The following is a 12,016-nucleotide window of genomic DNA, read 5'->3' as shown; positions in this document are numbered from 1 at the left end:
GCTTTGCTTCTGTAGCTGCTCTCACGGCCTGCAGTTGCCATGGGAATGGGTGAGTGTGTTGCCATGGTTACGCGCTCTGCAGGCTGTACAGTGCGTGGGCAGAGGGAACATCTCTCTTTTCTTTCTCACCCCTCCCTCTGTGTGTCTCTCTCAGGTTAAAGAATCTACCGTTTACCTTTACAAAGCTGAAGGACCTGGCAGCTCTCTGGCTTTCTGACAATCAGGTATCTCTGTCCTCCCACACTCTCTCCCTGTGAGACTGTACCGGCAGCACAAACAATACTGTATAAACATATTAATCAGATATCAGGCCTTGCCTAGAGACACCCTATTTGTAAATAAAGGTTTTCTTTTCTAAGTTCTCCTGTTTATCAGTGTATTGTATCATATGAGTCTCTCTGTTTTGTCATCTGCTTTCATTCGTTCATGTTAATTTGCCATAAATGCTGTTTGCTCTTAATGCAAACTCAATGCTTCCTCCTTCTGTTTCATATTTAAAACCCAAAAGCAAGTGGTATTATTCCCTTATTTTCCTGGAAGACTTTTATTGTGAAACATCTGCAGGAAGTGTTGAGTTTTACTTGTTTTACTTGACATGACTCTGTCGTTGTACTAATAGAAGTAATGGTGTGCACACAATACTACTGAATTTACTGTACCTGCCATTACACGTAGTATACAGGTGATTGTGTTGTCCTCCTTCCCTCTGTATTTAATTGGGACCAGCTGTTATTTGTTCAAATACCCAATAATTAGTTGATTATTGTGTCTTTTTATGGGATAATTCTTGCCTATAAATACCTATAAATATTCTCAGTAACAGTGCCAAGGCTAACAACAATCCGACACTACTGTCTGATATAGTGGTGTAAATGAAGTATGTAGAGTTATTATACCGTCCATGCTCACTTATTTTTTAAATTTTTTCAACAATACAGAAATATTCTTCATGACATTTAAAGTGCAGTTTAAAGTTTAATCGAAGTTTGTTCAAAGTTGTTGGATCCCTAACTGAAGTGCTAAAGAAGAAAGCTAATTTAAAATTCAAATGCAATTTGTTAAACGGCAGTTCAGTCTTACATTTACATTTAAAATTGGCACTTATGTTTGCATATTGTCCAACAAAATTTAAACCCAAATTCAGTCACGCCATGTGCACTTAGACAGCTTGAAGATTCAAATGGCAGCAAAATTGACATTACATTTCCATACAGTGCAGAAGGCTTTATGTTATTATCTTTAATTTATACACCGAAACAGAAGGTAAAAATTCAGTTAAATTAATTCATTTTAACTTTCTGTGTTATTATAATTTATAATTCCATCACATTACCATTTTAATAGATATTAATCAGTGTTTTTTGTTACGAGATGAACATGCAAATTAAAGAGACATTTGACTCACTGATAGCGGATAGCAAAATTCAATTTGTATTACAAATATAAAATGCGACACAGTGTCTCCACTGTTTGAAATTCAGTTTTATCATTGGCAAAATTGATTTGCAAATTCTTTACAAGTGATTTACATAAATTCTGTGGTTGTTTCCCACCTGTCAGTCAGCCGGTTTTGTTCCAAGTCGACCTCTGAATAAAGTGAAGAGTCCTGTAGCCAATCAGATATTCTAATAGCCAATCAGGGAGCAGCATAGCTTTTTGTGCATCACAATTAGAGATAGGAGGTTTAGATTAGGAAACAAGGAATAAATGTGATCAGTGAATGTCCCCACAAGAATACTAATATAAACGTGTGTGTGTGTGTGTGTGTGTGTGTGTTTTTGTGTGTGTGTTTGCAGTCCAAGGCTCTGATCCCACTGCAGACAGAAGCCCACCCTGAAACCAAACAGAAGGTTTTGACCAACTACATGTTTCCTCAGCAACCGCGACATGATGAGGGTACAAACTTTGTGTGTTTATGTGTGTGTGTGTGTGTGTGTCTCATAATGTGTAGACGTGGTTTAAAGACATTTTAAAAAAGCCACAGAATGTTTTAAGTGTGTCTGACACCGTACATATAGTCCTACTGTATAATGGCAGCTCTAACCCCACCCTGTGTGTGTGTGTGTGTGTGTGTGTGTGTGTACAGATTACCAGTCGGACAGTGACAGCTTTAATCCTACTCTGTGGGAGGAGCAGAGACAGCAGAGGATGACTGTGGCCTTTGACTTTGAGGATAAGAAAGAAGAGGAAGACAACTCTGGGAAGGTCAAGGTCAGCTCTTTCTCTCTCTGTTTCTGTCTGTCTGCCTGCCTGTCTGTCTTCCTGTCTGTCTGTCCGTCTGCCTGTCTGCATGGAATTTTCTGGGTTGAATCATCAGTACAAACTGTGAGCGAATGTACTGACAAAATATGTCTTATTGAAGAAAAGGTTAAAGGTACGAGAAAAGAGTCCAAAGGAGTATTCATTAATAGAACTATATATCTATATATCGGCAACTTTTGTGCATCTTTATCCCTGATAGAAACACAAATGTGTTCTGAATATCTCATAAATATTTCAGCCACTGAAATCTGACATGTAATAAGTAGACTGGTTTCACTGAGACAAAGTTTAGAGATTTTCATATTTTTGTGGTGAGTAACCTCGAGGTCATCAAATTAAACTTTTGAAAGTGCATTTACAGTTTAAAATATATTACATTGCTTTTATATTTCTCCTCTGATTTCAGTGGTTGTTTGGAGTGTCTGAAACAATATTGAACAGTCAGTACCACAATGACAACATTCAAATTATCATTGGCAAGAAAATAAATAACTAACTAAACAATCAACAAGAAATGAGTGAAAGACATATTTTCACAAAATGTCTGATGTCTTGTTTGAGATGTTTTGAAGTTTCATGTAAGCAGACACACTTTTTCTTTAGTGATGCACCAGTTGGGAAATTCTGTCTGTACTGCTTAATGGGTCACATCGGCATTCAGGTTTCTCCAAAATCCGAGTTGGAAATAATCGACTTAAGATTTAGCTAGCATAAAACTGATGTGACACAACAGATAAACATCGGCCACTGATATCGGTGAATGCCATGTTATTTGCTGATAGGCCGACGTCCGTCAATAAGGCAAATATCAATACTGTTGTATCCTATTAATCGGTGCATCCCTGGTAGCATTCCTGCTCACTAACTGTGTGTGTGTGTCCTTTATTTGCATGTACACACTCAACCCGTTTCCATTTTTTTTCGTTCAGGTTGAGATAAACCTAAAGCGCTACCCAACACCTTACCCTGAGGACCTTAAGAACATGGTAAAGTCAGTGCAAAGCCTTGTGGGTAAAAGCGTACACGCCGGACACGGGCTCCAGCACCAGCACCAGCATCAACACCAGCACCAGCACCAGCATCAGCTGAGCACAGGCACTGCCACTTCGGCAGGAACCAACATGGAACACACACACCTCAGCAAAGAACAGTACGAACCACCGTGGCCCCTGCCTCCCAAAGAGGTAGGAAACGCACACTCCCAGCCACACACATGCACACACTCACAACCCAATGTATTCAAAATCACCACACAGCACATACATAGTGTTCACTCTGTAAATCAAGGTCCTGGGAACAACTGCAGTGATCATCAGATCCCTTTGAAACAGAAGTGAAGTGGATGTACATTCATAAGCATTAGCCATAGTGAGTTGTCACCAAATGCAACAGTCTCTGTAGGATTGAGATCTGTGGTCATAAAGGTGTGAGACAGGCAGCACAAATCATCTGTGTGTGTGTATGTGTGTGTGTGTGTTTGCCAGGTGACAGACAGAGAGATGCAGGACTTCTCTCAGACTCAGCTAATGGATCAGGGATCAATGCATAACTCTGGCATCGACATTCCCAAGAGGAAGGACAAAGAGGACCTGACAGAGAGCTCTGAGGTTGTCACATAGTGTCCCATAAGCACAGTACATTCAAACAGAATTGTGTGAATTTGATGTTTTTTTGCGTGTTGTAATGCACTTTCATTCACATCGTACAATCATCATATTCATTCAGATGAATATGTTTTGTTTCTTGTGATCATTACCATTATCAGGGTTATACCTAAAGGGTAACGTCTGTATTTTTAAATCTGGAGCTGGTGCTTCACGGCTGCCGGCTGCAGTGCTCTCCCTAAATACTGGACTGAGTTCAAAACTTGTTGTCCCCCATTAGTCACTTTGACACAAAAAAATGAGAAAATAGCATCCAGGTTGAAAATACCGACGTTACCCTTTAAGGACAATATAGATGAAATGTTCTACATCAGAGCTTGGTCATAGGTTAGTTAAGGAAGTCTCATAAGCTTATTTTATAGTTGTTGTTTTTTCTATAGAGGAAGCGGGGTCCCCTTCTACAGACTCCGCCATGTTGATGTCTTTCTGTCTTACTGTACTGTATGCTACATGATATGAACCTGTGGGTTTTATCTTTCCGCAGGACTCGATGGGCGGCTCTCCCAACGACATCCGTATCTCGGACATGAGGCCCACCCTGGTGGAGCCACCGATGTACAAACCAAAAGTGGTGCTGCTGGGGAAGGACAAGAAAGGTAATGTAACATCCTGTATGTACAGCAACATGGAGACAAACATAGACACAAAGAGCCTCATACATGTAGACACACGGGTGCACACATACGGTTCACGCAGTAATTTAATGTGGTCTATTGTAAAGCGCTTTGGGGCACGTTGTAATAGTGTCCTCTAATTAGTCATGGTGGTAAGCGGATTAATTTCAGCACATAACAGAGAGAGGGAGGGAATACCATAAACCTCTCCAGTGAATCTTGATTCCAGTCTTAAGTGTTAAGCTTTTAGCTTTGACTCCTTTTTTACTGATTTTGCCTCAAAGGCCTCAGTTTCATCATTGGTAAACTAAAGGCAAGGAAGTTTTACTAATGAACCCAAAGCTACTTTTACTGCCCTATCAAAAAATCTAAATAATAGTGTATAAAATACTGTTACTATAAAGTATATTATCTGATCTCTATGACAAACCCTGTCTAATTCAGAGTTCTATCATGTAATCTACTCTGTAATCTCTGTCCTGATGAATGTAAATTCTTAACTAAGGATCATGTGGTGAAGTTAATAAGAAGCTTTGTTTTATCAATATATTTATATGTTTGACTCATGACCCTGCTGGTTTGGTAATTGCTTAACTTTTCCCCTCCTTTATGCCTCTCTGCAACTGTTGTGTCTGTTTTGATCTAGGCCTGTCTTCCAAAAGAGGTTCTTGATTTCAGTGGGACTAGTATAGTTGAATAAAGATTTTTAGAAACTGTTAAACCTATCTTTTATAACCAGGCCATCTCTTGTGTCAGTGCAGTGGACTCAATATTGTCCAAACATATAATGAGAGCACTAAAGGAATCTGGGTTAAGGGACAGATAATAAGACTCAGAAAGAGATGCGATTCTTCCACCTCTCATTAATACAGTATAGAGGCTTCAATGAAATTCAACCCAAACATAATTCTTGATACACTTCCTGATTTTGTTGAAGCTCTCATTAGCTTTAAGCTTTGACAACATAGTTTGCAGTTTAGTTTCAATATCCAAACAGTGAGCTGGGTTTTTAGGCTCTGTTGGTTTGCATGTGAGGACAATTTATTAGCTCCACCATTGCTACACTCACTGGCGCTTTCCTTTTTCCCCCTCGGCTTCCAACCTACACAAAAACACATCTGGAGCTGCAAGAAAGAATTATTTGAATGATTTATTTATCTTTGATTTACCAGCTAATAGTTAACTTCAGAAATAGTGAAAAATGCCCATCATAATTTCCCATATTTAAAGGTGAAGATTTCCAATGACATAAAACAGAGGAAATCAATTAAATCAAATCAAAATTTTCTCATTTGGGAGCCTGTAACTAGCACAGCTTTGTGTGTAATAAATGGCTTAAATTGGGGATGTAAAGATATATTGCGAGACACAAATATGCCAAGATTCAAATCGATGAGATGAAACATTTATTGTGTTTTTTAAACAGCTGTCTACTTTGCTTGTATGACGTCCTACGTCCCTGCCATCAAATACATCAGTTTCACTTTTACAAAGAAAAGTGCATTGTTTCACAGTTTATACTGACAGAAATAAAAAACTTATTCTATAATTTGAAAATATAAAAGAAAATATGCTAAATACGCTAATTTTTGAGAAATGTTGAGAAATATAGGAATCTGTCTTAAATCTAATTTTGTTAGAACAATCAGGATAAATCCTATATCCTAAATTTTGAACCCAGTATCGTGAATTGTATCGAATCGTGAGTTGAGTGTATTGTTACATGCCTTGCTTAAATAATTAATTTGTTACTAAAATGTGTTTTTTATTAATCAATTAAGTTATTCATTGTTCCAACACTGACAACATTGTTTGGCTGTGTTTCCATGGAGGTTCATGTGCCTGACCACAAGCCGCTTCTTAAGCTGATACTTGCTTTGGGCAGAAATAGAAAAATCAAACTTAATCTAACATATATCATAAACCTATAATTATTTTGACATTGAGTATCTCTGATAAATTATAGGGTTTCATTAAAACAGAAATTAGTTATGTCTGTTCATTCTTTCAGACATTAAGCAGCTGTTCACAGAACCGACTGTCACCATCGTTTTAAATATGGCAATCAAAGTGTGTGTGAAGTCAGTTGAACGTATCCTTAGATCACTACCAATATGAGCTATGTGTTATTGTGATATAGAAAGATATGCAGAAAGAAATCAAATCCAGGGGGATAAAATACAGGTTTTTTTTAATCGACATGACAAAGACACTTTAAAAAGAAGAGGATGTGACATTTTCACTGAACAGAGAGGTCTGTCTCTCTACTGTCTATCTGCGTCTGTCTGTCCAGAGTCTACAGATGAGGAGGTGGATAAGCTTCACTGTCTGAACCACAGCGGCTCCTCAGCCACCTACTCCGACTATTCTCCCTCACAGGGCTCCTCCGGCTCCTCCAACCCGCCCGCCAACACGCACTCACACACACTGTCTCACACACACCAACACAATCCCGCCCTGCCGGCCCCCAACAAGGACCAAACCCCTCAAACACACTGGACCAACAGGTACACACACACACACAAACACACATGCCTGCTTCATGTTCAATTTCACCACTGTCCCTCCATCTGACTATCTATCATCTCTTCTTCTCTTTCAATTCCAACCTCTCCCCCCTTCAATCTCTTCAATATGTCATCTATCTATCCAGTCGCTCCATCCATCCTCTCCTCCCTCCATGTTTTTGTGTCTTTCTCATCTCTCTGCTGCTCAGTCAAGGTCAGGGAGACTCATTAGGATGCTGCAGACTTGTGTTCAGGATTCTCTCTCTTTTCCTGTCTCAGCTCGCTTCCTTCCCTGCTCCAAAGCTGCCCAGGCTTCAGTACTATCTACAGGTTTTTTTTGTTTTTTTTTTACAACAAAATGTAAAAATAAACAAAAAAAGAGAGGCTTGGTCCTCCTACTAAAGTTGTTACTCTGATTGCAGTGCACTTACATATGATTAGGTTTGACAGATTTGGAATGAATAATAGCATTGAAAACTAATATCCAAAGTGTTTTGATGCTGTTTTGACTTCTAATCAGAAATGTTGCAGCTATAAACAACAACGAATGTATCAACTTAAAATGCCTGCCATACTTATGACACTTGCACAATAGCCTCAACAATACTAAAGATTGGAACCTGAAGCCTGTAAGATCAACGTTAACAGCAACACCTTAAAAACGTAATGTTTTCTTGTTGGGACCACAATATGTGCTGAGACATTTTAGAGTTGAAAAATTAACTTGTCAAGACTTGCCAAAGCTGTTTCTAACCTACGTTATCTTTGGCATTCTCTTGTTACTTTTGAGCCAACATATTAATTGATAACAATAAATCTGCAATAAACTAATTATTGTCTGATGTATCGTCTAGCTCTAATTTTTATAGTGCAAGCTGTTGTATCAACGTCTGTTCAAAGTAGAAAAGCTTGCTGGCTTACTGGCATGTCATTTTAATATCGGGGCATTGCTAAAATCCTTTATTCATGTCACTAGTTTCTACTATTTTACATCCTTGATTATCATGACAGAACAAAGATCTAATGTGTCCACATTATCCCCTCTTGTGATCTAAGGATTCAAGAATCCTGTAGAATACGTAGGTTGAATTTGTAACGTTCTAGTTCTAGCTTTTTCTGTTTCCTCTCTTTATTATTTTTTGCATTGTTTTAAAGGACAGTAACCTTTTCCATTGCTCTATCACGTCTATAATAATGTTAAAAACTCATTTTTTTGTCCTCACTCTTCCCATGCCTCTCCTCGTTCGAAGGAGTCCCTGCAGGTTGAAAGCTCGCTTTGGTATTTTTTGACATTAAAATTGTCATTTCAGATGCCCCCGGGGTGATGTACAGATCACAATCTGTATATTTGTCCCTTTGTCTGTGTACTTGTGAAACGTGGTATTTGCAAACTGCAAGTGGCAGTGAGCGAGGTTGAAGGCATTAATATTTTCTCTTCAAGGCTGCTCTCGGGAACATTAATTACAACAAACATGGTTGTTGGCCAAATTGATCTTTCAGAGAGACATGAGAGAGAGAGGGGAAGAAAGTTATGCTGTTCCCAGTACCCACTGGCTCTGATTAAATATACAGCACATAATAATGTAATATGGCAGTTCAGTATAATTCAGTTCATTTTATTATTTGCCACGGCATAATTAGTGTTTAATATTTTGTATCTTTGTAGACTGGCTCAGTCGTTCCCCAAGCCCATTGACTCAAAGCCCCTGCTATCTCAGAGAGAAACCCCTCCATCAGGAACCCTGCAGCAGCGTGGAGATCGACGTCCACTGAGCGAGCCTTTTGACTGGTCCGAGGCCCCTCACTATGACAACACAGGTTTTGATGCTGAGGAGTCTCCTCTGGACGCTCCATCTACTGGGAGTCAGGGAAACCCACCGCTGGGCTCCAAACCCCGCAGCCAGTCAACACATGGGCGACGCCCCCTCCTCAGGCAAGAGCGAATCGTAGGAGTACCTCTGGAGCTGGACACTCACACGCTTCCCTTCCACAGCAACCAACGCTCCACTCCAGACAATGACCCACAATCCTCCGGACCTTCCAGCCAGAATCCTTGGCAGAACTGGACCAGAACCCCCAGCCCACTGGAGGACCGAACCGCTTTTCCCTCTAAACTGGATATGACGCCAACGTCCAGCCCCAACCCTGATCGCAAGGACATAGACTCAAGGTAATTGAATGGAGCACCAACGGTCCCACAGTTCGATGTGTTTACGTGGAAGGCTTCATGACCCCACGGGTTCATTTCAATCAATCATTACAGCTGGATTTGTACTCTTTTCTCTGGTTGAAGGTGCAGTATTCTGATCAGCACATTAATCATATTCCTGGATTAATATGGTGAATAAGTGAGAACCAGTGCTCTATAATAACCTTATCTTGTGTTTTGAAACTTTAGACTAGATTTAGATATCAACAAGCAAAAAATGTCCTTTTCAAAATATGACCATATTCTGATTTCCTCAGGTTTATACAGTTATAAATTGAATTTACATTTCAGTGTTATTAGCAATGCCAAACTATAATGAGATATGGTCAAATTATGAATTGAACAAATTGCATGCTAGCATAATAATGTGCAGGAATCTGATCCACTTCTTCATTTCTTATCTCATTATTACTAACACTAACCTGCTTCTACACTTCTGAACAGCCACCCACATTTTATTAGCCATTAAAATAAAATGAATAATGGAGAAGAACCTGTCTTTCTGCTTCACTTTTGCTTAACTCTAACACTGTTCTAGTTCAGCTCATATTAGTATAACACTTCCTGTTCCCTTTCTCTTGTTCTTTGCTCCAAGGATGGAACAAGGTGCAGGGCCTTTGCCTGGCAGCTGGACATACCACAACAATCAGGGGGAGCAGGGCAGGAAGGATCAGCTAAGTGTCAGCGGGGGCAACAAGGTGACCGTGGTGATGAGTAAAAGCTCTGACCGCCTGTCTCCCATGATGAGGGAGACAAGATCTAAGTTTAAGAAGTCACAGAGCATCGATGAGATTGACATCGGCTCCTACAAGGTCTACAGGTAGGTTTAGTTTTGTTGTTTGTTATTGTTTATATTACAATAGTAGTGCTAACATGTTCTTTCAGTAGGTCAAGTAATTGCAAAGTTGTAGCTGATTTCTATTGCTGCTCTCTCTACAGTATCCCCGTGGACAGCTACAGTTCATCTATTGAGCAGCAGACTAGTTTGGACCGTCCAGAGTTGCCCTGTTCTATGGAGCAGACCAACATGTCACGGTCACAGTCGGCCCCCATGTTAGACGATGAGATGGGCTTCCCAGGACATGGAGGCGGCAACCAGAACCACGGGGGACAGAACCAAAAACCTGCCATCCCACATAAGGCGTATCACTTTGACCACAACTACAACCCCCAGGTTAGCACCTTTTTGGCTACTTTGGGTTGAGTTTATATGGCAGTCAAAGAGTTACTTATTAAATATCCAGCATTTATTGAGCATTATTGTTTTTAAGGTTGTGTTTCTGAAAACTTGGCAAAGTCACTCCTGAAGGAGGCTCTTTAGCTGCTAAATGCTAAACTGCTCTTACTAGCTGGTCACTAACTATGTCTGTCTGCTGTTTGGTGCTGGGCAGATAGCGTTTTTGGTGAAAAAAGCAACACTGCAGCAAGGTGAAAAGTTAAACCACTGGAGATCAGCAAAGACATTATTTTCAGGGGTGTTTAATTTAAATAAAGTTTATGTTTTTTTCTGGAAGATAACTAAACTAAAGTCTTAAGTCGTAACAGTTTTGTATGACAACAACAATGGCTGAAAGTTTTACATGGACTTACTGGTAACCATTCTAACCAATCAGGTGACCATGGACCGTCGGGTCCCTCCCCCCTTCCCCAACACACCAGATTATGTCAACCACTCATCAAAGGCCTTGGAGTACATCAATCAACCAGGGAAGACATTACCCAAGGAGTTGGTGAGCCCTCGGTATCGTGCATATCCACCGCTGGAGATGTTTTCTTTTCCCCAATCACCTATCAATCAGGATGGTCCGCCCAGCCAGCAGCAACAGCAGCCAGTCCCTACACAGCGCTCCAGGCCAGGGTTTTTGAGGAGAGCAGATTCATTGGTGAGCTCTACAGAGCTTGCTTTGTTCCGCAGAGTCCATGAAGCCCAGCAGGAGGCGCTGCAGGAAGCTCAGTACAGACAGCAGGTAGGTGATCTGTTGTCTGAAAAAGTATGCTTGTTTTGGATGTGTGTGCTTTAGTTATAATGTGCACATTTTTTTCATTCCCCCACATCTATTATGTTTATGTCTACTGTAATATGGGGATGTATTTTTAGGATGCTTTTTTTTTTTTAATTCTATTATCTGATGAAACTCTCCTCAGGCGGATCCCCCTCTTTATAGTCGGGCTCTTGTCTACTCCACCCCCATGGAGCACTCTGCTCTCACCAACATGGCCGACAGCCAGAGCCAGATGCTGCACAATAAGAGAAACGGTCGCTACGATGACGACTATACCACCTACCAGGAACAGAAGAAGCCTATGATTGGTTACCCGACCAAGAGCCTGACTCAGCGCCGCCCTCTGTCTGCCAGGAGCTACAGTACTGAGACCTACGGAGCATCTCAGGTCTGTCTGTCACCTAAGATGCTGATGTAAACTTGTTTTAACGTGCAGTCCCATAAAATCCACTATCTGCTGATTAGTTTCTCGATTAACTGATTAGCTGTCCTGTCTATAGATGTCAGAAACAGCATAAAATGTCCATCACAGAGTCGAAAGTGATGTCTTCAAATTTCTTGTTTTGTCCAGCTGAAAGTCACAAACCTAAAGATTTTCAATTTATAATGATATCAAACAGAAAAAAAGCCTCATATTGGAAGAGCCAAAAATGTTTGCCATTATGGCTTGAACAATTATTTACACAATTAATCAATAATATATTTGTTAATAGATAACTGAGGTCCTTTTAAAGCACATTTATCATGTCCATCAGGT

At 40.2% G+C, this 12,016-nt stretch overlaps 1 protein-coding gene across 1 annotated transcript in view; it reads left to right on the top strand.

Moving 5' to 3' along the window:
- lrrc7 (leucine rich repeat containing 7) overlaps positions 1-12,016 on the top strand; it is a 41,224-nt gene that overhangs the window by 12,836 nt on the left and 16,372 nt on the right. The window contains exons 8-19 of the mRNA XM_035653584.1: positions 105-224; positions 1,797-1,896; positions 2,087-2,211; positions 3,192-3,446; positions 3,747-3,869; positions 4,411-4,522; positions 6,834-7,047; positions 8,714-9,217; positions 9,852-10,076; positions 10,196-10,430; positions 10,870-11,223; positions 11,402-11,647. Coding sequence (XP_035509477.1) covers positions 105-224; positions 1,797-1,896; positions 2,087-2,211; positions 3,192-3,446; positions 3,747-3,869; positions 4,411-4,522; positions 6,834-7,047; positions 8,714-9,217; positions 9,852-10,076; positions 10,196-10,430; positions 10,870-11,223; positions 11,402-11,647 — 2,613 coding nt within the window. The remainder of the gene's footprint in view (positions 1-104; positions 225-1,796; positions 1,897-2,086; positions 2,212-3,191; positions 3,447-3,746; positions 3,870-4,410; positions 4,523-6,833; positions 7,048-8,713; positions 9,218-9,851; positions 10,077-10,195; positions 10,431-10,869; positions 11,224-11,401; positions 11,648-12,016) is intronic.

The sequence above is a fragment of the Morone saxatilis genome, unplaced genomic scaffold (assembly GCF_004916995.1).
Source record: "Morone saxatilis isolate NCDOM2014 unplaced genomic scaffold, NCSU_SB_2.0 Contig12, whole genome shotgun sequence".
Lineage (NCBI taxonomy): Eukaryota > Metazoa > Chordata > Actinopteri > Moronidae > Morone > Morone saxatilis.
The sequence above is the reverse complement of the archived record's forward strand: the minus strand, read 5'-3'. Positions and strand labels throughout refer to the sequence as shown.